This window comes from Camelina sativa, chromosome 11 (genome assembly GCF_030686135.1).
Source record: "Camelina sativa cultivar CO46 ecotype springtype chromosome 11, ASM3068613v1".
NCBI classification, from domain to species: domain Eukaryota; kingdom Viridiplantae; phylum Streptophyta; class Magnoliopsida; order Brassicales; family Brassicaceae; genus Camelina; species Camelina sativa.
In genome coordinates this window covers 10,894,626-10,919,390 of record NC_141890.1, presented here as the reverse complement: position 1 = coordinate 10,919,390, position 24,765 = coordinate 10,894,626, and the positions used below count along the sequence as shown (strand labels likewise).

The window sequence follows — 24,765 nt, the reverse complement described above, 5'->3', positions numbered from 1 at the left end:
ATAATTAAAAAATAACCAAAAATTAGATCATTTAAACTAATTTCTGATAAAATAATATTGATTAAAAAAATCTGAGATAATATTTCAGTGGGATCAAAATATTTTATTTGTTCCTTGATGATAATATGTTGTCACATTTCAAATTAATCAGAAGAAACAAAATTGATAAAGTTTTACATATGGGCTGTTAAAATATGGTCAAACAAATATTCATTAAAAGCCCATAAAGCCCAAATATGAACAAAATACGTTTTTTTCTACATCCTCTCTCAATCGTAGTCTAAAGAATTAGGGTTTCCGCTTTCTCCACACGCAGCTGCAACACTATCTTCTCCCCCAAAAAAAAAAAAAAATGGTCGCCGAAGCTTTCGAATTCGTCGCCGTTCCTTTCAATTTCGATGGCTGGGGACCATCAGACGCTTCCGACGTTTCCTCCGCCGCCTCTTCCACCAGTGTTGCCGCCGCAAATCTCCTCCCCAATGTTCCTTTCGCTTCCTTCTCTCGTTCCGATAAGCTCGGCCGTGTAGCTGATTGGACTCGCAATCTCTCTAACCCCTCAGCTCGTCCACCCACCGGATCCAAATCAGATCCGTCTGCAGTTTTCGATTTCTCCGCCTTTGCTATTGACGAAGGATTCGGTCTCGCTTCCTCCGGTGGAAATCCCGATGAAGACGCAGCTTTCCGTCTCGTCGACGGCAAGCCACCGCCGCGTCCTAAATTCGGACCTAAGTGGCGTTTCAATCCTCACCACAATCGGAATCAGCTTCCTCAGCGGCGAGATGAAGAAGTCGAGGCTAAGAAGCGTGATGCTGAGAAGGAGCGAGCTCGCCGTGATCGTCTCTACAATCTCAACCGTAACAACATCCATCACCAGCGCCGTGAAGCCGCCGCTTTCAAATCGTCCGTTGATATTCAGCCGGAGTGGAACATGCTTGAGCAGATCCCTTTCTCGACGTTCTCGAAGCTCTCGTTCACTGTTCAAGAGCCAGAAGATCTCCTTCTCTGTGGTGGCCTTGAGTACTACAACCGCGTTAATGATCGCATAACGCCGAAGAACGAACGTAGACTCGAGCGTTTCAAGAACAGGAACTTCTTCAAAGTCACTACTAGTGATGATCCTGTGATTAGGCGTCTAGCTAAGGAAGACAAAGCTACTGTCTTCGCCACTGATGCTATATTAGCTGCTCTTATGTGTGCTCCTAGATCTGTTTACTCTTGGGATATTGTTATCCAGCGTGTTGGCAACAAACTGTTCTTTGACAAGAGAGATGGCTCACAGCTCGATTTGTTGTCTGTGCACGAGACATCTCAAGAGCCATTACCTGAGGCTAAAGATGATATCAACTCTGCTTACTCTCTAGGGGTGGAAGCTGCGTATATCAATCAGAACTTCTCGCAGCAGGTGTTGGTTAGAGATGGAAAGAAGGAAACTTTTGATGAGGCGAATCCATTTGCTAATGAAGGTGAAGAGATTGCTTCTGTTGCTTATAGGTATAGAAGATGGAAGCTTGATAATGATATGCATCTTGTCGCGAGGTGTGAGTTGCAGAGTGTTGCTGAGCTTAACAACCAGAGATCGTTCTTAACTTTGAATGCTCTTAATGAGTTTGATCCTAAATACTCTGGTGTTGATTGGAGGCAGAAGCTTGAAACTCAGAGAGGTGCGGTTTTAGCTACTGAGTTGAAGAACAATGGTAATAAGTTGGCTAAATGGACTGCACAAGCTCTCTTGGCTAATGCTGATATGATGAAGATCGGTTTTGTCTCTAGAGTTCATCCTCGTGATCATTTCAACCATGTCATCTTATCTGTTTTGGGGTATAAGCCTAAGGATTTCGCTGGACAGATCAATCTGAACACTTCTAACATGTGGGGGATTGTGAAATCCATAGTTGATATTTGTATGAAACTAAGCGAAGGAAAGTATGTTCTTGTCAAGGATCCATCGAAGCCTCAAGTGAGGATTTACGAGGTTCCACCAGATGCTTTTGAGAATGATTATGTTGAGGAACCGTTGCCTGAAGATGAACAGGTTCAGCCACCTGAGGAGAACACAGAGGGAGCAGAACCAAGTGTAGCTGCAGCTAAAGAAACTGAGGATAAGAAAGCTGATGAAGCTCAAGCTTGATGGTTATAAAGTCAGGTAATTTATACAAACCCTCTTAAATTGAAAAAGTTGTTACCGTTCTATGCTTGTTGGATTTGATCGATCACTTCTTTAGGAACTTGGATTTAAGCACTTAGAACACATGAATTTGCAGAACGTACTATAACTAATCCTAGTTTGTGATCGTCTGAATTTCATGCTTTTGTTTTCATCGTAGATCAGAAACTGGTGGCGTAGTGTGATTGATGATTTTTATTTGTAGCTATAAAATTATAAAACCAAAGCATCATTCATTTATTCACAGTTTGAAGTATTTTCTTCAGGTCAAAGTCCACACCTTTGGTTTCTGGGTTCTTTTGAGAGTTGAAGCTTCAATCAGACAACTACTATTGAGGGTTTTTTTTTTCTTTTATCTTTGTCATTTTCCAGTTTTGGTGGTACTGCTGTAATCTGAGATTTAGAACACTATCTTCGTGACATCTTTGAGAAAAATCATCACATGGTTCACTAAACATAAAATCTTTTTTTATCATGGCTCTCTTATTATACCCTCCAGATGTCTTGAATCATTTTGCACCAGTCACTTGATTTTATAAAATTTGCAATTTATGGTTTAAGTCTATTTAGATGAAATTTGTTTCTTATAACATGATGGTTATAGTTTTGTTTGTTGCGGTCGTTGAGCATATTCTCTTATGAATGAGTTCTGATTCTAATTGTCCAGGTCGGTTTAATTCTCTGTTAAACTGTCATAATACCTTGCATTTATTTCTTCTATGTTAAACCCAAAATTAGAAAAACTCAACCAAATGGTTTCACTAAGCATTCGGTTTTTCACATTTTCCAATAGGAACACCGAAATATTAACTAATAATCGCAGCAACGGCAAAAACCATAAAAATTCAACAAAACAAACCCTTACCCCTAAAGCCTCCTTTAATCCTTTTAAATAGGTTACATCTGAGCTCTTCAATTTTCAAAACGTACTCAAGAACATAACAACAAGCATAGAGCAAAATCAAAAGAAGAAGAAAAATGGGTTCCAACACGAACACAATTTTCTTCTTTGCTTTGTTTTTCATATACTTGTCTTTCCCTGAAATCTCACTCGCAAATTCTGAAGTCGGTATGTTTATGTAGCTCTCTCTCCTATTTCATTCTAGTAACGTTTAATCTTTTCTATTAAAATATTTAGACTTATATATGATTTGTTTTTTTTTTTTTGTAATCTAAACCGGAAAACAGACGATGAAACTTCATTCACATATGAACAAAAAACAGAGAAAGGACCAGAGGGATGGGGCCAAATAAATCCGGAATGGAAAGTTTGTAACACCGGAAGATTCCAATCTCCGATCGATCTCACAAACGAAAGAGTCAGCCTTATTCATGATCAAGCTTGGAATAGGCAATACCAACCAGCTCCTGCTGTCATTACAAACAGAGGACATGACATTATGGTAAAGAACTTTTTATTTCAATATTTAGTTTAGTCTCACTACATTATATTATCATTACAACACCTAAAACATTTCAAATTTTTTTTTTTACTTCTTTCTCAAGGTATCGTGGAAAGGAGATGCTGGGAAAATAACAATACGACAAACTGATTTTAAATTGGTGCAATGCCATTGGCATTCACCCTCTGAGCATACCGTCAACGGAACTAGGTATGACCTAGAGCTTCACATGGTTCACACGAGTGCTCGAGGCAGAACTGCAGTTATTGGAGTTCTTTACAAACTAGGCAAACCTAATGAATTCCTCACAAAGGTAACCGTATAATACTTAATATTGTATTTTTAGAGATTTTGCTTGATGATTTTGTAATTTTCGAAAATAACACATATATGCAGCTACTAAATGGAATAAAAGCAGTGGGAAACAAAGAGGTAGATCTAGGTGTGATTGATCCTCGAGAGATTAGGTTTCAAACCAGAAAATTCTATAGATACATTGGCTCTCTCACTGTTCCTCCATGCACCGAAGGCGTTCTTTGGACTGTCGTCAAAAGGGTATTTACATTTTTGTTTCATTTTTATATAAATTGTTATATAATGATCTTAGCTTCCTTCTTAACTCATTACATATGCATGATCCTTCGTGTATGTATATGTAGGTGAACACAATATCAATGGAGCAAATCACAGCTCTGAGGGAAGCCGTTGATGATGTGAGTAGTCGAAATTGCCTTTATGTAGTAATTTCATGAGCAAATATTGACTTGAGTTTTTTTTTTTAATTACCAATTAATTAATTAATTTACCCAACTGAATAGGGGTTTGAGACAAATTCAAGACCGGTTCAAGACTCAAAGGGAAGATCAGTTTGGTTCTACGATCCAAATGTTTGATTTAATGATTTCATTTATTTTGTAATACCCTTTACCAAATATACTATTTTGTAATATCAAAGATTTTTCGAACTTTAATTAAGAAAGCAATGAGTTAACTCCATTCATGTTTCAATATCAGCAATGTTCCTCAATATACCATTAGTAATACTCCACTAATCCTCATCGGAAAAGAACAAAGTTACCTGATTACATTAACACTAGGAAATATCCCAGTCAACATTTTTTTTTGTAAAGTTACAATATAATAATAAAAGTTTATTGTTATATTTTTAAAAAAATATATATATATTTTGTTTGAGATAATATTTATTTTTAATTGTTCTGTAAATCATTATAAGTCTTTTTGAATACTAATTATTTTAGAATATTATAGCATTTTATTTTTGATTTATATTATAGTTTTATATTGTTTTTTTGTTGTATTTGCATCCTTATTTTGTGAAATATGAAGTAGTAATTTTAATATTATAATTGTGAGCAAATAAAATTTATAAATTTATCAACTATATAAATTTAGTTTTACAAACCCGCCAATGTGGAAATTAAAACACACATTTTATTTTCATAGATCAAGTAATATATCTTCGTTTTTAAAAATTCAAATCACAACATATGCAGAAAAAAAATCTATATTTATTAATCATAAGTATTATATGATAATTCCAAACAATTTGTAAATAAAATAAAATAAAAATGATAGGAGAATCATAGTTCGAAATCTTAACAAAATGTTCGAAATCTACTTGGATATAAAATCTTAGTTTTTGAATTTCTAATTGGTTTATATTTTTAAAAAAATATTTAGTATTCGTCCATAATTTATTAGAGAGAGAAATGGCATGACAATGTAAAATTAAAGAGGAAAATAATCTCTACTTGAAAAAATTTTATCTGTATTTTTTAGAAATCTTAGCTGTTAATTTTTATTTTTTTTATTTTTTTCAAGTAAAAATTATTTTTGATTTGAATAAATTTCTTTTACTTTTCTAGATTTTTTTATATTTGATATGTCAGCGTTTTGTATTTTTTAGTTAATTATATTTATTTACACATTTTAAAGTTAGTTTCATATTTGTACTTCCCAATTAATATGGTAGGATTACTAACCACTTACCACTCTGTCATATATATAAAAGCAAGCAGTCTAAGCTACTAAATCTAACTCTAATTAAGCACATATATACTCTAATTAAGAACACCTAAAGATAAAATGGTCAGAGAGAGAGGGAGAAAGACTAGTCAACAAGATTAATGGTAAGGTTAGAGAGTTTGTCCTTGAGCACTCGGCGAGAGGAGTCGTCATATATCCTTCAAACCCTTCCTCTTCCTGATGTATTCAATACTTGTTAACTTATTCTAACAATAATAGATTAATACAATTAATATATTCGATCAATAGCACTTTCTTTCACAATTTTTTTTTTAATATATTCAAATATCACCAAGCCAATCCATCAAAGAATCTCTATTAGTCTATAAAACCAGAATAACGAGAAAATGTTGTTTAATTACACACAGAAATACATTTGGTACGTAGCTAATCATCACGTCCCATTTTTTAAGCAAATCAGAATCGTAGTTGAACAACCAAAGTCAAGTGAGAGAATCGCCGTTAAGCTAAAGGGAAGGCCAAAAGAGATAGCCTATATAAAATACACATGGTTTACTCCATTTAGGGTTTTGTGTTTTCGGTACCTTTATATATGTAACATTCACCTTATAAAGTTTTCACATGTGTGTAATTTTATGCAACTTTATGTACATTTCGTTTTCGATCGGTACATTTTTACTAATAATAAAATTAAAAAAAATGATGAAAGCCCATAATCTACGGAAGCAAGCTAGAGAATGCAAGTAGAGAGATTTCAAATAAGCCATGTTTTGTTTGTTCAAGTCGTTCGTTATTATTCAACATATTCTCTTATGAAAAAGTCCAATTCTATTATCCAGGTCGATTTTAATCTTTGTCATATTGTCATAGCTCACATAAACTTACTATAAAATCCCAAATTAGAAAACTCAACCAAATGGAACCAATGAACTGTTTTTTTTTTTGGTTTTGGTTATCATTGAGAAATCAGTTTTATTTTTTTACAATAGATGCACCAAATTAATAACTAATAATTCGCATTTCGCAGCAACCGCAAAAGTTACAAAATAACAACAAAACAAACCTTTCCATAAAGCCTCTTTTATAAATAGGTTAATATCTCTTAACTCTTTCATTGTCCAAAACACTCAAGAAGATTAAACACAATCAATTCTCAAAAGAATTATTTAAAAATGGATCCAAACACAAAAACAATTTTCTTGTTTGCAATGTTTTTCTTCGATATATTTTCCCCTAATATTCTACTCGTTTATGCTCGTGAATTCGGTATGATTCCTATATCCCTACCTATTGTACTCTAGTAATCTGATCTTTTTTGGATCTTAATTATGAATTTATTACTATAATAATTTGAAAAAATAGGCCACAACCACAAAGCATCATATACATACAAACAAAAAACAGACAAAGGACCAGAGGGATGGGGTAACATAAATCCTGATTGGAAAGTTTGTAACACCGGAAATTTTCAATCTCCGATCGATCTTACCAACGAAAGAGTCAGTCTTGTTCATGATCAAGCATGGAAATTAGATTACAAACCAGCTCCGGCTGTAATTGTAAACAGAGGACATGACATTATGGTAGTTACACATTTTCTAATTCATCATAGTTGTTATATTTTCCACTTAATTATATTATTAATAATACATTATGGTGATTTAAATCTTGATACAATTAAAAATAGGTATCGTGGAAAGGAGATGCTGGAAAAGTAACAATACATCAAACGGATTATAAATTGGTGCAATGCCATTGGCATACCCCCTCTGAGCATACCATTAACGGAACTAGGTTTGTATTATTTTTTTTTTCAGCAAATGGCAAAAGAAATAAAAACAATTTCGCTTACACCAAATTTGTCAAAACTTTTAGATGATTATTTTTTTTAATGTGTTATAGTTACGATTTGGAGCTTCACATGGTTCACACGAGTGCTCATGGCAAAAATTCAGTGATTGGTGTTCTTTACAAATTAGGTGAACCTAATGAATTCATCGCAAAGGTACAGTTTACATATATATATATATATATATATATATATGATTATATTATTTTCAAAATTTGTTTTATCATTTGTAAATTTCAAAATAAAATTTACATGCAGCTACTAAATGGAATAAAAGGAGTGGAGAAAAAAGAGAAAGATATAGGGATGGTGGATCCTCGAGAGGCTAGGTTTCATAGCAAAATCTATAGATACATTGGGTCTTTAACTGCTCCTCCTTGCACTGAAGGTGTTATTTGGACCGTACTCACAAAGGTACGCATTAGTATAATTTTTGTTTCATTTTATAAATTTGATAACCTTTTTTATTCATTACATATATATTTCATTTTTCGTTATATACAAATACTGCAAAATATCAGTAAATTTTCGTATATTGGTATATGTAGGTGAACACAGTATCAATGGAGCAAATTACAGCTCTGAAGGAAGCCGTTGACGATGTAAGTACATAGTCGAAATTAATTATGTAACTTCATTGGAATAATACTGATTTAGTTTATTTCTAATTAATTAATTGAATGATCAATAGGGGTTTGAGGCAAATTCAAGACCGGTTCAAGACCCACATGGAAGATCAGTTTGGTTCTACAATCATAATGTTTGATAGATTAAATTAATTTAATATTTTTTTGTAATATCCTTTTGCATAAAAAGAATTTATCTATATTTTGTAGTGTCGAGAATGTTCGAACGTGAATAAAGAAACAGTGAGTTGCATTAATTCATTCTTAAAATAAAAGTATATATAAACATCACATCATCAATTGCTCCCTACCTCAAACCTTTTCTCTATCTGATACTGGTCACCAGTGTCAGTGTGTTAGCCTTTATATCCCTGTTCGAGTGAGTAAGTTGTTATCACGTCCCAAAGACACACTGTGGAAAGGCTTGCCTTAAGGTACCCTTAGCTGACTCGAGAACTGAAGAATCTGTATCATCAAGAATCTTTAGCTCATGCCAAGAGGCCCAAGATCATATTTCAATGATTTGATGATCACTATACAAAATACAAGTTGTCTTTGTTAATGTGAACTCTATTTCGTTTGTCATGATTTTGATTTTATCGTAACTTGTAAGAGAAACATATGTTTGGTACTTCATCAAGAATAGATGTCAATACTTTCCTCCTCTTTTGACTTATTAGTTCAGAGAACTGGAGTAGGAAAAATTAAATAGGACCGGAGACGAAGAACTTCAAAGCGCAATGTATGTGGCTCAGTTCCGAGAACTGCTAGCGTTAATGCTGTTGAAGAGCTCAGGCATATGAGAATTGGTGAGTTTGGTTCTCTTGCTGATCTCTTGTTTCTTCTTCTTCTTATCTATGGGTTTATTCGGTACGCCATGGAGCTGTTCAGCAGCTCTCCTCTCCGCAGTGTTTGTGGCCGGCCTCAAACCAATCTTTCGCAGCTCCTTCTCCACGTCTAGCATGTCGCTCGGGGTTTCCATGTCGCGGAATATAGCTTTCAATTCGTTATCAATCTTAAACGGATAGATGGGCTCATTTGGATGCGCAATGCCCTCTTTTGAAACAGTGTTTCCTGTAATCCAAAAAATGTCACCTGAAGCTGCCAGAGCCTGCAAACACACAAAACAACCTTGAAACACATAACAAAATGGCATTTGTATTTCCCAAATTAAAACAACACAATGCAATGCTTTACCTGCAAATCTTCCATGATGTTTGGGTATGCATCTTTGAGATCAGCCACATCAATCCCATTTTGGTATTTGAATACCAACGAACGAAGCTGGCTCTTGTCCTTCACATCGTGCCTAGCCTGTGACGTGACGCCAGAGTAGCAGAATTTAAAGAGATAATGAAAAACTAATTAATTAATCAACCTTGAATGAAATGTTTTAGAATATTACCTTGTAAGAGAACCTTCTTCCGTCATAATGCACTCTAGGATTCTTCCTCAAACTATCAAGAACAGCCTTATTGGCATTCATATCAACGTAACAAGCTTTGTTTATTTGCTCTGTCGTATATGCTTGCCTTGTCTACAAGACAACTCAACTTGATTATATAAATTACATGCTCATATAACGGAAGAACAAAGAGAGAGGGAGACAAAAATTATAACCTTCAACAAAAGATCAATGACAAGCTTCATTTGAGCTCCAACAGCACCATTTCTTATGTTGTTAATGTACTGAAGTTGCTTGGTATTGTCTGAAAACCTGAGAGGAGGATCAGGCTTAGTCTGAGTGATCGCTGCAGGAAGAGGCACGTTCTGCCTCGACGAAGGCCCCGATCTTTCTCTTGAAGAAGCAATGCTAGAAAGCGTAGATTGACATTTCTCTTGCTGTTTGTTGAACTTATCTAGCTGCTCCTTTAGAGCCATCTGAATTTTTACAGAGAAAAACAATGACCTTAACCTTTCAATATTAATTCTGAATGCGCAGAGACTACAAAACTTTGGTTACTTGATATGGCCATGTACAAAATTTCAAAAACTACGAAAACTTCATCTGAGATCTAATTCATATTTGTATTTTATAAAAAAAAAAGAAAAAAAAAAACTACGATCCCTATTCATAGGTCACATCATGAGAAAATCAAAATCGACATCATGAGACTCAGAAGATCATGGACACAAAGTAACTTCATTGATAAAAAATTTATATAGAATTAGAGTTTGCGTAATAGACAAGGCTGATTCCCCCAAAAATTAGGGTTTCCACTCGATGAGATTTTCTATACATAGGGTTTAGTCAATCTAGACAAACCTTAGAGAAAGAATGAAGCAAGGGATTGGAATCGAAAACAGAAACTTGATTTTTTTTTTTGGTTGATCAATGAGTTTTTGGATTGTGAAAGAGAGATTGAGACGTGCTTTAGGGTTTGTTGTTTGTCGAAACTGATGAATCTGATCAAACCCTTCGAAAGTTAAAATGAAAGGCTAATTTTAGGGTCTGTGATTAAAGCAAATATAAAGAAAATAAAAAGTGTGTAAAAAAAAAGGAATTGGTCCTCTAAGAAAAAGAAATAATCTCATGGGCCTTTTATTATGTTAGTCAATTGAGTTGTATTATATTTACCCTAAATGGGTAATTTACATTAACCTAACCCACATAAAAACGGTGCGCTTAATTAGTGAAAAAACCAAAACTGTTGACGTGTTAAACACGTGTCGTCAAAATCTACACGTGTCACATGCTTGTGCTGCCAGCTTCTCTGTTAAGGTGCAACGTATTAGAGAAACCGACCTTGAAGACGCACTGCAATTAGAGAAGAAGAAGAAGAAGAAGAAGAGGAAGAAGAGGGATCTCTATCCCATTGTATCTCATATAGCAAAAACAAAAAGTCTAAGAATTTCGAAGAAAAAATTATTGTGTTTCTTGATTTGATTGAAAATGGCGGCGATGCAACTAACAAGAACTGCTCTCTTTGGCCTCTCAAAGGCTTTCCCTGGAATCAAAACTCCGGCAACTCTAGCTGCTTCTACTAGGAAAATCTCTCGCGTCTGCTTCGCCTCCTCCGTTAGCCATTCCGAGGTTATATACAATTTTTTTCATTTTCATATGGTTTCTAGTCTCATGTGTGTTATTTTGTGAGTATGATTCAAGAGAGTGTGAGAGAGCACGTGATTGAGCATTTCTATTATACCTTATCGAGCCAGTCCTAGCTAACTTTATATGATACTCTATTGAACTATTATTGCATATTTAGCGGTTGTTCTATATATTATAGTTAGACTAGGCTTTGGTCCTGCTTAAGAATTAAGAAATGATATATGTAGCTCTTAGGTTAACGTGTTGGTCAAGCTACTGATACTACTAGTTCGTACCTTGTTATGTTTATTTTCAGGGGAGAGATCCGCTAGATGGCGCTAGAGATTCGAGGGCTGATTCAGCTTACGGTTCAAAGAAATGGAGGGAGGATACTGGAGAAAACTATGCCCAAGCGGCTAAAGACAAGGCTAACGAAGGAGCGAGCAAAGCTGCAGATAAAGCCTACGAGACAAAAGAGCAAGCAAAGGATAAAGCCTACGAAACAAAAGAGCAAGCAAAGGACACAGCGTACAACGCAAAAGAGACGGCTAAGGATTATGCGGAACGGACTAAAGACAAGGTGAACGAAGGTGCGTCTAAGGCAGCGGATAAAGCTGAAGATACAAAAGAAAGAGCCGAGGATTATGCTGAGGATACAATGGACGACGCAAAAGCGAAAGCTCGAGATGCGAAAGAGAAGGTCAAAGAGTATGGAGAAGATACTAAGGAGAAGGCAGAAGGGATTAAGGAGACTGTGAAGGGTAAAGCTGAGGAGCTTGGAGAGAAAACGAAGGAGACTGTGAAAGGAGCTTGGGAGAGTACCAAAAATGCTGCTCAAACCGTGACTGAAGCTGTGGTTGGGCCGGAAGATGATGCGGAGAAGGCACGGGCTGATATCGATAAAAGCGTGGAAGATCATACCAAGTCGAAATGGAAGAAACAAGAGGAGAAAGATCGGAAAGAGGATGATTTCATAACATTTAACTAATGAGGAAGACATATCTTTGTGTTGCTCTGTTTTCGGTTTATTCTCTGTTTTCAAACTAAACTTGGTCTCATGTATGTGACAATGTGAGATACATTAGTATATAACTAAATAAGACAAGGGAATCTATACTTTGTGTTCTGTTTTCAGTTTATTCTCTGTTTTCAAACTAAATGTGGTCTCATGTATGTGACAATGTCAATGTGAGATACAATAGTATATAACTAAATAGGACTAGGGAATCTATGGTTATTTATTTTTACGAGTACTAAGCTTTTATTTTGTTATGTACTTATGTCAATCTTCGTTCGGGCCATAGAAAATTTGCTGTTCGAAGGTCATGATGTTTGTTTAATTTAGTGTTCAAATCAACAAAGTTACAGTTAATTTATCTTGGTGTTTTACAGACTCTTGAAATTATGTTATTTTGTTATAGTTGAAATTCTTTACATTGTTACTATACTAGCTTGCTATGCATTATTTTCTATATAACCATTCTATTCCTCTAAATTGTATCCATTTTAAGTGCTGTAAATTTCTATGAAAATAAAAATTCACTTCCGTGATGCGCCAATGACAGACAACACGAGCATGCTGCGGTCAGGCACAGTGTCTTCTAACTCGAAGCTAATCAGCTTCTTTTATAGTTTTCTCTTCTACACTATTGATATGCTTGTTTAACTAGATTTTGGGTATTTTTTTTCTACCTAATCCTTTGATCCTTTCTATTGTTACCAATTGTACATAATTTATAAATCTGTAAGAAATTTTGTACTTCACCAATAAGAGCAGCAATAAAACCACACATAAACCATTTGTAAGAAATTTTGTATTGCACCAATGAGAGGACGCGTAAACTATACGCGCCCACATTAATTATCTTCTTTTTTTTTCTCAACAAATAACATTAATTTCATATTAAGGTTAATAACTGTCTTTTGTCTTTTTATATTATAAAAAGTCATTGTTCAAACATCATATAATGAAAATTCTGCCAAAATTTTATAATTATACACCGTGAGATAAAGCGTGAGCACACGTGTTTTCACACTCACTTATCATAAAACCATGCATTGCATGTTTGGTTTGCCTTATATTGTCATTAAACACTCAATGACCCTAGATTCTCTTCTGTATGTGGGATTTGACCAATTTAAGTATAGCTTCTTGATTCTTAAACTTTTTCATATAGAGACAAGAGTTAAAATTAAGAAAGTGCTTTGCATCTTTGACTAAGCTTAGCCTAAGGTTTATGGTGTGTAGATAGATCTTCAGATTTTATTAATACAAAATCTGTGACACGTTTTGCTCATAATCTCACTCTCCTAAACTCCAAAACGTATCTCTTCTTAAATTTCCACGCCCAAGAACCTATATAAGAAGACACCTTCACACCTTCCACAACACAAAACAGAGCATAGCTAGCAACAACAAGGTCTTATAATTTAAGACTTTTTTTTTTCTTTTTCTTAAGAGAGAATCAAATAGTTCTTGAGAGAAATGGATAACGTGAATGTTTTGGCAAAGGGAGAGAACCAACTGAACGGAGAGAAGCCCCCACCGCAAGTGTGTGCAAGGTGTAGCTCTTTCAACACCAAGTTCTGCTACTTTAACAACTATAGCATGTCTCAGCCGCGCTACTTCTGCAAGGAATGTCGTCGATACTGGACTCAAGGTGGGACTTTGAGGAACGTCCCGGTTGGTGGAGGTTGCCGTAAGCCCAAGCGTCCAAGGATAGAACAATCCTCTGTTTCTCAGGTGGCTTTCTTTGAGCACCAACCAATTAATCATCAACCTTTCAGGCTTGTTCATGAAAACAACGAGTCTGTTGGACTTTTTGGTGGTTCTTCTTCTCCTGCTGCTGTTGCTGCCGTTCTTGGGAAGCATTTGGGTTATTTGGCTGAACTTCGTGGTGTAACCAATGTGCCTCAAGTTCGAGGTCATCGACCAATAGTGCTGGATCGCTTGGATTTTGGTGAGGACTCGTTTCAACAAGATTATTACGATGTTGGCAATGATTTGATTGGTAATCCTTTTATCAACCAATCAATTGGTGGTGGATATGTTAATAATCATAACACTTGTTTCATAAATCAAGTGGACCTGCACAAGTGGAACCAAAGCATCAACAACACTATGAATGTGAATCATGAAGCAAGCTCTAGTGGAAGCAGAGGATCTTCAGACACCGAGACGAACAGCAACAACGGCAACAAAGATCAGAAGCACCTGTTTGATTAGATCTTCTTAACAATTTGGAAAAAACATGGTCCTTGAATTTATCGTATTACATGTTCTCTATGTCTTAAGTTAATGTCTCGTTCTGTTTTTTGTTTTTTTGGGTCTTTTTTAGTTATTTAAGTTTGCATCTTTGTATCCCAAAAGATTCAGACATCAGTTGTTTGATCTTTTTTTTCTTCTTGTAATAATATATAATCTAAGCGTCACCAATGCCTTTTTTTTGTTGTTGTTGCAAATCTGCTACTTTCTCATTTGCTAAGTACTTGAGCCAAACGGCCCAAACCAAAATGCGTCCAATAGAAATCGGTATGTTTTGCACAAAAGAAAAGAAAAAAAAAAATCGGCATGTATTCTCGATCGAGAATACGTACACAATTTTAAGTTTAGCGTGGCATTTGATAATTTCTTGAAAACTATATGATACAATTATCATTTTACAAAATACACTTTCCAAAGTGTATAAGTTTCGGTTTGATAAACTGATTTTGTATCCTCGATTCGGTTTGAGAATCAGTTTCTATTTTCCTAGTCAACCCAAATATTCAATATGATTATAATACTATTCCTTTTTTTTTTTTTTGAAAAAGATTATAATGCTATTCATAATTCGTAAATTTAGATATAAATGTTTAATGATTGGCTAAAGAAACCGGGGGAAAAAATCATAGATAATTACATAAGTACTCTCTCCGTTTTTTTATTAATTGTCATTTTAGAGTTAAAATTTTGTGTCATAATATTTGTCGTTTTAGATTTCCAATATAAATATTTGATAAATATTTCAATTTTATTCAATTGTTTTAATGTTTTAACCAATCGAATCGAAGAATTTATGGAGTGATACAGCGCCGGAAGTCCCCGCTAGAATCCAGGGCCTCTAGGAGTAGTGAAGAACTCTGCGATTAACCAGCTCACTTCCTTCGTTCGATAGGGCTAGACGCGCCTTACACAAACATCAAAAAATTAGAAAATATCTTTAAAAGAAATAAAACAAAAAAATTAATGGTTTTTTTAATCTGTGTGAAACAACCTTAAACGACAGCTAATAAAAAACATAGGAAGTAGTTAACAATGATAAATATAATTATTCTTATACTTAATACTGTAGTAGTATCTGAAATGACCATAATTTCATAGCAATTATTGTGTTATACATAAAAATTACTGTTACAAAAGTAGTCCTAAAGTGTCAATCATCTAGTAGTCAAGTAGATAGGTAAATCCAAGTAAATTAAGTTTTTTTTCTATAAGATATGACCAATAAAAAATGTTGTAATACATAGAAATCAATTGAAATATTTTTTTTTAAATATAACATTTATAGTCTTTAATGAATATCTTTCTTTAAATTTGAATTTATTGTTGATAAATGTGTCTTTGAATAAATAAATAAATTTTATATGTAATTATGAATATATGTTGAACTACCTAAAAATAACATTAAATAAATACATTACATGTTATTCACTCAGATTTTCCATAGCCACACGGCCACTTATTAGAAAAAAAATCTTTAATGGATATTAAAGAAAAATCTCAACTTAACAAGGACATTGACAAAACGTTCAGATTTTGGTAGCTCATACGTGGGTTATCATACGACCGGTTAACACAAATGAGATAAAAAGCTAGATTTTGTCAGGCATCGATTCCGACAGAGATAGAGATGACTCTTCCACAACGATTTTGCCACGTTCTCTTTTTGAACTTAATTCATTTAATTTCAGTATCTCTACATATCGTTTTCAAAACTTGGCAAACGCATTGTATAACCACATAGTGTGTTAGCTAATATGGTTTATATGAATTAATTTACTACTAAAGATAAAGTGTCACATTTCATTTTTTTTAATCAAGGCACTAATTATATAAAACATAGATAGTACTGTGTTTCCGTAGAGTGTGTTATTTGTAAATAATTAGTTTAATTACACCTAATGTACTCATAATCGACGATTTGTTAAACAAGAGTAATATAGAGAAGACCATTGGTTTTAAAAGTCATTAATTAAAAAAAACGTTTCAAATTTTGAGTTGAATAGCTCACGACAAACAAAATTAAAACTTACAATACACGTGTCTGTGCATTGAATACCAAAAGCTTTTGACGGTACAAAACGTTAAAAACAAATGCCCTACGACGTGGGTAATTGACAAATTCATCTTCATATATATATATATATATATGAGTTTCATATCTCAAGCATTTTCATAAATCAAAACCAAAATATATATCTCTCTCATTCCTTTGATTTCTTTACACATTGTTCTTGTTAATTATCGGAAAAGAAAGAAAAAAATGGCAACTTCTCGTCTAGCTAGGTTTGTATCCGAGGTTGCTCCACCTCAATTCGTGACAGTGATGAGGAGGCACAGAGCAGCGAAGCAGAAGCTAGACACAATCAAAGAAGAAGAGAACGATTGTTTCAATGGTGGTACGACGATGATGATGGCGAAAACATCTCATCATCATCATGTTTATTCAGCTTCTTCGTCTTCTTCTAGTTCGGTTTCTATATCCGGATCTAGCAGTTCTAAGAATTTTCTTGCCGAGGTTCGAAGCTCTTTTTCTGCCTTCGAAAAGTAATTAGATCTACCACATACGTGTGATGCATTTTGTATTTGATCGGGTCGATATTTTTGTTTGTACCCGTTAAATTATATAGTTTGCTTAAGATTCCGATCTTTTTATTATTATGTAAAAGGTCCGATATCAGTAGACGTGCTATACTTCTCCATTGCCGCCGTTTATAATTTCGTATTAGATGGGATTATACAAGTATATTGTAATTTTCGAAACCCCATTTTAATAAAGCTAAGGTGTAGTTCCTGTAGAAATGTTTACACATACATATATTCGAATAGTAGCAAGAATCATACTTTAGCTAACTATATATTGCATCTAAACTAATATTATATAATCTGTATTGCAATTTTTTTTTTTGGGGGGTAACAAGTCATTTTGTTAGTACATGTACATGGCCGGTTCATAAAGAAGTTCAACTCTTCGAAGTTGGGGACTAATCATGTACAGGAACAAACATTTGCCAGCAACGCATACATAACCCCATACTCATCATGATCTTCTAGACCAAACCCTATTTGATTCTGCTCTCCCTATATAGAACAATTTATTCCTTTAGCATAACTAACAAATAAGGAAAACTTGACTACGACACTCACAAACGAAAACAATGAAATGGATTACGCGTCAATTCATAACCGGATCAGGATACAATGAGATCTGAGTACCCGTCGTCATATTAAAGAAGTACGACAGTGTGAATGAGTGTGATCGTTGCACAAAGCACAATGAGATACTCGCTAACTGTTCTTCTAAGATAGGTCATGGACTTACATCTCTATGAACAAAATTGAAATCTATTCAAAACTATATTTAAACTGAAACTAAAAGCGTGTGGTAAACAAGTAAATTTCAATTTTGTTTTTTTAAAAAAAAAATTTATGATACATTCATTAACTTGTCAACTTTTATTTTAAGAACAAGAATAATGCTCGTATTTATTACATATATATAAATATCATTTATTCTATAAAACACAAGTCACATGATGATGAAGCCACATAAGCTTTTTCGTACAGTTTGTAAACTTCTATTTAATTTCTACTTTTTTTTGGGGGGGGGGGGACGGGGAGCATATTGTTAAAAACTTATTTTTACTGAGTTTAAAATTTTCCACTTCTCCACGATCTCTACTAACTCCACCTTTCTCGCCAATCTTCTTCTGCCTGTAAAAAGCCTTGATTGTTGGTTTATAAATTGTTTATTACATATTACTTTATCTCTTCTTTTACGAACGTGTAAGCATTTTTTAAGATTAGAGGCTGCTACTTCACATGCATGTACTTGAGAGTCCATCTTTTCTCTCCCACCGGCAGCATCAACTAAGGCAACCACTATTCTCTTCCTATGCTACCAAATAGGTACAGTTGAGAGGCAATATTATAAGTTATAACATACATCTACGTACTCTCTTCCAATTGAAAACTCATATGTGCTATTTGTATATCGTAAATTTTCTTTCACTAAAAATTTTTACATGAACAATTTTTACTTCTTTTTGCTTCTCTATATATATTCTAAAACTATAATCTTGCTGTCTACTGGTTGTAGGTAGTCAAGACCAACGGACCACTCTGGACTTCAACAAGGACAAATGGAAGTGGGTGAAGACAACACCACAAGTCCACTAGAAAAGATGTACTACATAAGTCCACACAATAGTCTGATCGATCAGAAAGCAAAGCCAACGCACATGCCCTTCTCTATTGTTTAAGAAACAGTTGCAGAGAGATTACTATGTTGTGAATGAACTCAAACTTCCCTGTTTTGTCTCTGAAACAAGAAAACCTCCATTGTGGAAGCCCGAAGGGAGGCTTGCTTTGTGTTTATGTTAATGATGTAATCCATCAACTAAAGTAAGTTTTTTTTGTTTTTACTATTTAATTTTAATCCAAGACAGTTTCGATCTACTGCACATATTTAATGTTTGAAACATCACGTTATGAATGTGCTATATGGATGAAAAGCTACTCGATTTACTACTACTCTCCTTCGGGTCACAAGTTTTTCTGCACAACCAATTTACATTAGGTGTATCAAAATCATTTTTTTTTAAATAAAACGTAAAATTTATTCAAAAAAGCGTTGTTACATAAGTGCAGCGTTTTGTAATATGCGTCATTGGTTTAAAATAAAATAGTGGAAGTTTTTAGCGTGTAGCGAGCCACATCTCTAAATACTCTGCATATCTTCTGTCTCCTTGCTTCCAAATAGATAGGATTCTGTTACGAACATCCTGATCTAACCATTGAAGTACGTGAGATGGAGGAGTAGCAGGGTCCCCATGACGTCGACCATTACGCTCCTTCCACACGGAGTACACGAGGAGCTGAAATGCATAACGCAGGAGGAATAAATGAACCTTGCCGAGAGAGGCATCTGTGAGTAAGCGATGAACAATAGCCCAATCTGTCGAAAACTGACTCTCAAGGAGCTTGGAAGTGAGACCAGACCAAACTTCTTTGGAGTTAGGACAGGAGAAGTATAAATGATCTCTTGTTTCTAAAGGCGCTAGACAAAATGCACAAGACGAGGGAGTGCTAACATTCCAGCTTTGCATTCTATCACCCGTTGTTAACCGGTTTTTTGTTGCAAGCCAGGTTATAAATGAGTACTTAGGTGTGGCGTAAGTGAACCAGACACCTCTATACCAGTCCTGTTGTGGTTGTTGGTCCCGTAGGATGTTCCAAACCTCCTTGGTGGAAAAATCTGCCCGGAATTTGTCCCCTTGTCCTTTCCAAAGAACCACGTCCTCTGTTTCTACAGTCCCTCTGCGTCGAATATCCTCAAGAGAATCTTCTATTTGGATGAGATTAGCTGCTCGGTGGCGTCGTCGTCTACAAGACGAAAGCACCTGAGACAGAGTGTCGTTAAGACCAATACCCATGTCAATGCAGCCTCTGTGTCCCGTGATAGCAAAAAGTGGTGCTAGGGGAGACCAATTGTCATGCCAAAAGGAAATGCTCTGCCTATTGCAGACTTCATACTTGACAAAGCTTGTGGCTAGGTTTCGATACTTTGGCAGTTTCTTCCACATCCAAGAGCCTAAAGTCGAGGACTCCCTTATCGACCAAAGAGAATTCTGGCGGAGCAAGTATGTACGCACCCATGAGACCCACAGAGACTTGGAGGACAACAATCGCCAAATAAGTTTTAAGCAACTTACCTTGTTTGCGACTTGTAAAGATTTTAGCCCCAAACCGCCTTCCTCCTTAGGGAGACAAACATATGTCCAAGAGACCTTAGCCTTTCTTGCGTTTAGTACCGGACCAGACCATAGAAACGCACAACACATGCTATCGATTTCCTTGATACAGGCACTAGGGAGGCGGTAAGCTGACATCCAGAAATTGGTGAGCCCTTGAATAACCGAACTGATCAGCTGCTACCTCCCTGCAAAAGAAAGGGGACGAGTAGTCCTGTTAGCAAATCTGCTTCTTATGCGTTCGATGAAGGTGTATAGTTCGTTGCTGTCATTCGCTTGGTCAGCAAAGGTAATCCAAGATAACACACTGGTAATGAACCAACTTCAAAAGGGAAAGAGCTAAGAATGTCCTCCTGCTCAGTAACTCGTACCCCTACCATATATAAAGTCGATTTTTCCAGACTAATTATGAGACCTGAAATAGCTGCAAACTGATCAAATATGTGTAGAATGCCCTCAATAGATCTCTTGGTACCGTTAGTGAATACAAGTAAATCATCTGCAAAGCATAGATGAGTTAGTTGAATATTTTTACAGCGGGGATGGTAGGATATTCTTTGCTCTGTTGCCGCCTTATCAAGCATTTGTGACAGAACCTGCATACAGATGACGAAAAGATAGGGAGATAGTGAGCAGCCCTGGCGAAGACCTCTCTCACTATGGAACAAACCCGAGAGTTCTCCATTAACTTGAACCGAGAAAGAAGTTGTGGTAACACACAGTTCAATCCATCGAATAAAACGAGGTGGGAAGTTCAAAGCCGATAAGATATTAAGCAAAAACGGCCACTGGACAGAGTCGAAGGCTTTAGAGATGTCAATCTTTATTGCACTCCGAGGGGGAGAGAGTAGCTTTGTAGTAGTCTTTGACAATTTCATAGGCTAGTAGCACATTTTCCGTCAACAGACCTCCCTTGATGAATGCAGACTGATTCAGTGAGATGAACTCCGGAAGTATTCGTTTGAGCCTATTGGCAATGAGTTTCGAAATAACCTTGTATAAGACATTACAACATGAGATAGGGCGATAGTCCCTCATTTCTTTTACCGCACTTTTCTTAGGAATGAGAGCAAGAATTGTTGCATTTAGTCCTTTTGGGATGAAACCATACTTTAAAAAGGATTGAACTGAGACAACAAAATCCTTACTGATTATCGACCAAGCGGCCTTTAGAAACTCCACTGTGTAGCCATCTGGTCCCAGACTTTTGTCACTTGGCATTGAGAACACGACCGCTTTGATCTCATCTGCAGAGACATCAAGTTCTAGCTGCGCTCCTGTTGCTTCGGAACACCGATAATGCAGCAGGTGTTTAAGCTCTTCCTCTGATATGCCTTGATACTGAGGCGGCTTAGTAGTTAGAAAATCATGAAAGAACTAAACGGCCTCCAGTTTAATATCCTCTTGAGTGACTGCAACAGACCCATCAGGGCGTTGAATTTCTCTAATGGTGTTTCGTATCTCCCTAGCCTTAGCAGCTCGGTGGAATACTTTATTATTGCCATCGCCCACATTCAACCAATGGAGTTTCGACTTTTGCTTCAAATATCGTTCGTCTAGGATTGACACAAACAACCAACGATTATTGGCAGCAGATTCAGTTTTAATGGCTAGACCTGATGGGTTAGTAACCGTCTCCAATTGGCATTGACAAAGGGTGGCATAAGCTTCCTTTGTTTTCCTTGTCAAGTCACCTATAGTTTGCTCTTACTCAGTAGCTTTATACGCGGTTTAAGGGCTTTTAGCTTCTTAGAAAAATGGTAAAGTGCAGAGGTAGAGTGATGTAAGGTGTCTGTATTATCCCAAAAATCTTTAAGCTGCACCAAGAAGGCTGGATCATGAGTCAAAGTATTAGTAAACTTAAAAGGTTTACGCACACGCGGTTTATCAGCTCCAATTTTGATTCTACAGCGCAAATGATCATAACATCCTCCAGTCTCAAAAACACAATATGATTGCTGGTACTCTGCTATCCAGGAATCATTAACAAGAACTCGTTCCAGCTATTTAAGAATCAGTGCATCATCATCCCGTTTATTGCACCAAGTGAACAGGAGACCATGAGCCTGCATATCACTTAAACTACAATATTGCACTCCTACCTGAAAGTCTTTCATTCCTAAAGGGATTGACGGATGCAGCGCATATGAAGAGTGCTCTTCCCCTTTCAGAATCTCATTAAAATCTCCATATATCATCTATGGATATATGATGACTTAAATCCTCCCACAAATGCTTCATATCCTCAACTAAATTAGAAGCATAGACAAAGGAGACAAAGAACTCCTTGTCCATTCCCTCCAGTAGAACAGAACATGTTATCATTTGTGCACTAGTAAAACATGGTGTGAGCCGCACTAGTGGACTCCATACCACCCAAATCCGACCTAACCGATGGGACGCATAGTTAGCAATGTAAGACCAACCTGGGAAAGTAGATTCTACAATGTGTTCTGCTTTCCTCTCCTTTACCCTCGTCTCCAGAATACACCCAAACTTCATATTTTCATGGAAAACCCAGTTACGAACCACATAATGCTTAGACGTTTTGTTAAAACCTCGAACATTCCAAAAAAGCTCGACATAAAATTAAAGTTGGGGGGATGTGTACTCTGGTCCCGAGAGACCTGAGCAGAGGGAGTGGAGACAAATTTATGAGTAACCTTTGATTGTCGCGACAGATATTTCCGTGGTGGCAATCCCTGTGCCCCGTGAGTTTGACACTTATCAGTTTTCCTATCATCCTTCTCAGAGGCATCAGCCAGAGGAACCTCCGTCACAGGCACTGCAGCTACCTCCGACCCCGGATCAATCTCATCCGGTTCAGTCTCACCAGTCCAACTCAAAACAAAGTAGGAGTTAGAGAGAATAGAGGCTTCACCAAGTTTGAGAGAATTTTTTTTCTGTCTTGGACTAGTGCCTGACTTATGCACTGTTCTTTGAGGCGTGATCCAGACACCCTCGTCGTCCTCCTCCAATGCGAGCACAGTAGTCTTTTCTACCAGTAACGGCTCGTTTGTTGTCAGCTCTGCAATTGCGGCAATAGCCACACTCGATACTATGGGAGTAGACACAGGTTCAGCAATGGACATCGTAGTTTGGGGGATGTGTTGGCCACCCAAACCATCCGGATTAGGACTAGGATCACGAACTGCAAGACAAGCCTTAGTTTGATGACCCCACTTTTTACAATTACCACACTGAGGAGGCAGCCATGGGTAAGTGTACTTCACCACCACATCCAACTCACCCTCCTCTTCACCTAGAAGGTGATACTCTGTTGGTAAAGGTTTGGTTAAATCAGCTTCCACCATGATTAGTGCTTCATCAAAACGAGAACAAGCCTCTGTTTTCGGGTGTAGCTGTATTGGTTTCCCAACAGCACTCGACAAAAACTCCAAACCCTTGTCTGTAAATAGAGTTGGCGGAACATGTTTGAGAACAACCCATAGAGGGACATACTTCATCGCTGGTTGGGCGTCCTCTGCAAAAGGAGTCCACTTAAAAACGATCATGGGGATACCCACTATATTCCACATACCTTTGTTCAAAACTCGAATTCTAGTGCCTTCGTGCCTAACACAAAATTTAACAGTCGATTCATTAACAGAGAAAACATCTATTAAGGATGACTTATCTCTGAGCCGCCAAATCTTCTTTACTATCATATGGATTTTTCCCACATGTGGTGCTGTTGAGTGAAGAAATTTTCCTATGATAAAATCCTCCCATAAAGGTTTAACACCATCTAACACTCCTCGAGGCACCACAACTCGTTGTTGACCTTCAACTTCCGAGACAATAAACGGTTGTTTCATTAACATGTGCTGTTGGGCAACCTTCACCCATAGTTTTTGCTCTGTTCTGGCACCAAGTTGCGTCGATGTCGAAACCCTAGGGGATAGACCTGCAATCTCTGACTGTGACTGACCTAACAAGGCAGAACCCTTGTCGAAACCCTCCACTACATCATCCTTTCGAAGAGACCCGACAGGAGAAGAGATCAGCTCTTCTTCCTGCACAATTCCGTTACCAGAACCCTGGCGGAGAGGCCGCCGTCATCCGCTACCGTGGGGGGAAGCAGAAACCCTAAACGCCGTGAGAATCGCCCTATGTTGACGTGGCAGAGAGAAAACATTTCTTTTATAAAACCATTTTTTTCAAAACATTTCTTTTATAAAACCAATCCAGTTAGTTTACTAAAACAGAAATTATCTTTAGAAAACAAATACCAAATTCCTAATTACATTAGGTGTGTGTTTGACCCGTAAGACGAGATAAATACTAGTAAACAAAGAAATCTAATCCTTTTGTTCAAAAAAAAAAGAAATCTAATCCTATATTTTTAATTCTATATAGAAACTCTATCCTATATAGAAATAGGAATGGTTTTTATTTTGATCCGACCAAAATAGGATTTTAGAGATAAGAATAACTTAACTTTACTAGTATACTCTTAGGCTGTGAATGGAAGCATTCAAAAGGCGGTTTTTAATACTGTTTTGTCAAAACCACACTAAAGTTACCAATCACACAAAAGTTGTTCATTTGCGTTTTTAAAAAAAAAATTAATAATAACAATGATTTGCGGTTTTGTCTAAAGGTTTATGCATTGGACCGCTTTTACATCTACCTATAGTTATTATCCAGCGGTTTTGATGTAGAAAGTA

General features: G+C 36.2%; 7 protein-coding genes and 1 long non-coding RNA gene across 8 annotated transcripts; 6 read left to right on the top strand and 2 right to left on the bottom strand.

The window, feature by feature from the left end:
- Window positions 1-277: 277 nt before the first annotated feature.
- Window positions 278-2,639, top strand: LOC104722965 (eukaryotic translation initiation factor 3 subunit D). Its single transcript, XM_010441234.3, has 2 exons — window positions 278-2,143; window positions 2,431-2,639. The coding sequence occupies exon 1, from the start codon at window positions 353-355 to the stop codon at window positions 2,126-2,128; it is 1,776 nt and encodes a 591-aa protein (XP_010439536.1). The 5' UTR covers window positions 278-352; the 3' UTR covers window positions 2,129-2,143; window positions 2,431-2,639.
- A 464-nt stretch (window positions 2,640-3,103) lies between these two features.
- Window positions 3,104-4,563, top strand: LOC104722964 (alpha carbonic anhydrase 4). The gene is made up of 6 exons (XM_010441233.2): window positions 3,104-3,233; window positions 3,353-3,567; window positions 3,671-3,880; window positions 3,964-4,122; window positions 4,227-4,280; window positions 4,386-4,563. The coding sequence occupies exons 1-6, from the start codon at window positions 3,143-3,145 to the stop codon at window positions 4,458-4,460; spliced, it is 804 nt and encodes a 267-aa protein (XP_010439535.1). The 5' UTR covers window positions 3,104-3,142; the 3' UTR covers window positions 4,461-4,563.
- A 2,183-nt stretch (window positions 4,564-6,746) lies between these two features.
- Window positions 6,747-8,189, top strand: LOC104722963 (alpha carbonic anhydrase 4-like). Its single transcript, XM_087472010.1, has 7 exons — window positions 6,747-6,831; window positions 6,952-7,157; window positions 7,262-7,368; window positions 7,477-7,579; window positions 7,682-7,837; window positions 7,972-8,025; window positions 8,115-8,189. Exons 1-7 carry the CDS (start codon window positions 6,747-6,749, stop codon window positions 8,187-8,189), a joined length of 786 nt encoding a protein of 261 aa, XP_087328136.1.
- A 342-nt stretch (window positions 8,190-8,531) lies between these two features.
- On the bottom strand, window positions 8,532-10,490 carry LOC104722962 (transcription initiation factor IIE subunit beta-like). The gene is made up of 5 exons (XM_010441231.3): window positions 10,316-10,490; window positions 9,670-9,930; window positions 9,455-9,586; window positions 9,247-9,363; window positions 8,532-9,160 (listed from the first exon to the last, which is right to left on the bottom strand). Exons 2-5 carry the CDS (start codon window positions 9,928-9,930, stop codon window positions 8,801-8,803), a joined length of 870 nt encoding a protein of 289 aa, XP_010439533.1. The 5' UTR covers window positions 10,316-10,490; the 3' UTR covers window positions 8,532-8,800.
- Window positions 10,491-10,798: 308 nt separating this feature from the next.
- Window positions 10,799-12,198, top strand: LOC104722961 (uncharacterized). Its single transcript, XM_010441229.3, has 2 exons — window positions 10,799-11,083; window positions 11,397-12,198. The coding sequence occupies exons 1-2, from the start codon at window positions 10,943-10,945 to the stop codon at window positions 12,066-12,068; spliced, it is 813 nt and encodes a 270-aa protein (XP_010439531.2). The 5' UTR covers window positions 10,799-10,942; the 3' UTR covers window positions 12,069-12,198.
- A 1,245-nt stretch (window positions 12,199-13,443) lies between these two features.
- On the top strand, window positions 13,444-14,527 carry LOC104722960 (dof zinc finger protein DOF4.4-like). The gene is made up of 2 exons (XM_087474078.1): window positions 13,444-14,040; window positions 14,164-14,527. The coding sequence occupies exons 1-2, from the start codon at window positions 13,566-13,568 to the stop codon at window positions 14,304-14,306; spliced, it is 618 nt and encodes a 205-aa protein (XP_087330204.1). The 5' UTR covers window positions 13,444-13,565; the 3' UTR covers window positions 14,307-14,527.
- Window positions 14,528-18,117: 3,590 nt separating this feature from the next.
- On the top strand, window positions 18,118-18,875 carry LOC147933841 (uncharacterized). Its single transcript, XR_015571850.1, has 2 exons — window positions 18,118-18,251; window positions 18,442-18,875. It is a non-coding gene; the product is annotated as an uncharacterized LOC147933841 (long non-coding RNA).
- Window positions 18,876-20,911: 2,036 nt separating this feature from the next.
- On the bottom strand, window positions 20,912-24,643 carry LOC147933840 (uncharacterized). The gene is made up of 7 exons (XM_087472350.1): window positions 24,608-24,643; window positions 22,723-24,111; window positions 22,469-22,591; window positions 22,198-22,293; window positions 21,807-22,098; window positions 21,479-21,711; window positions 20,912-21,436 (listed from the first exon to the last, which is right to left on the bottom strand). Exons 1-7 carry the CDS (start codon window positions 24,641-24,643, stop codon window positions 20,912-20,914), a joined length of 2,694 nt encoding a protein of 897 aa, XP_087328476.1.
- Window positions 24,644-24,765: the final 122 nt, after the last annotated feature.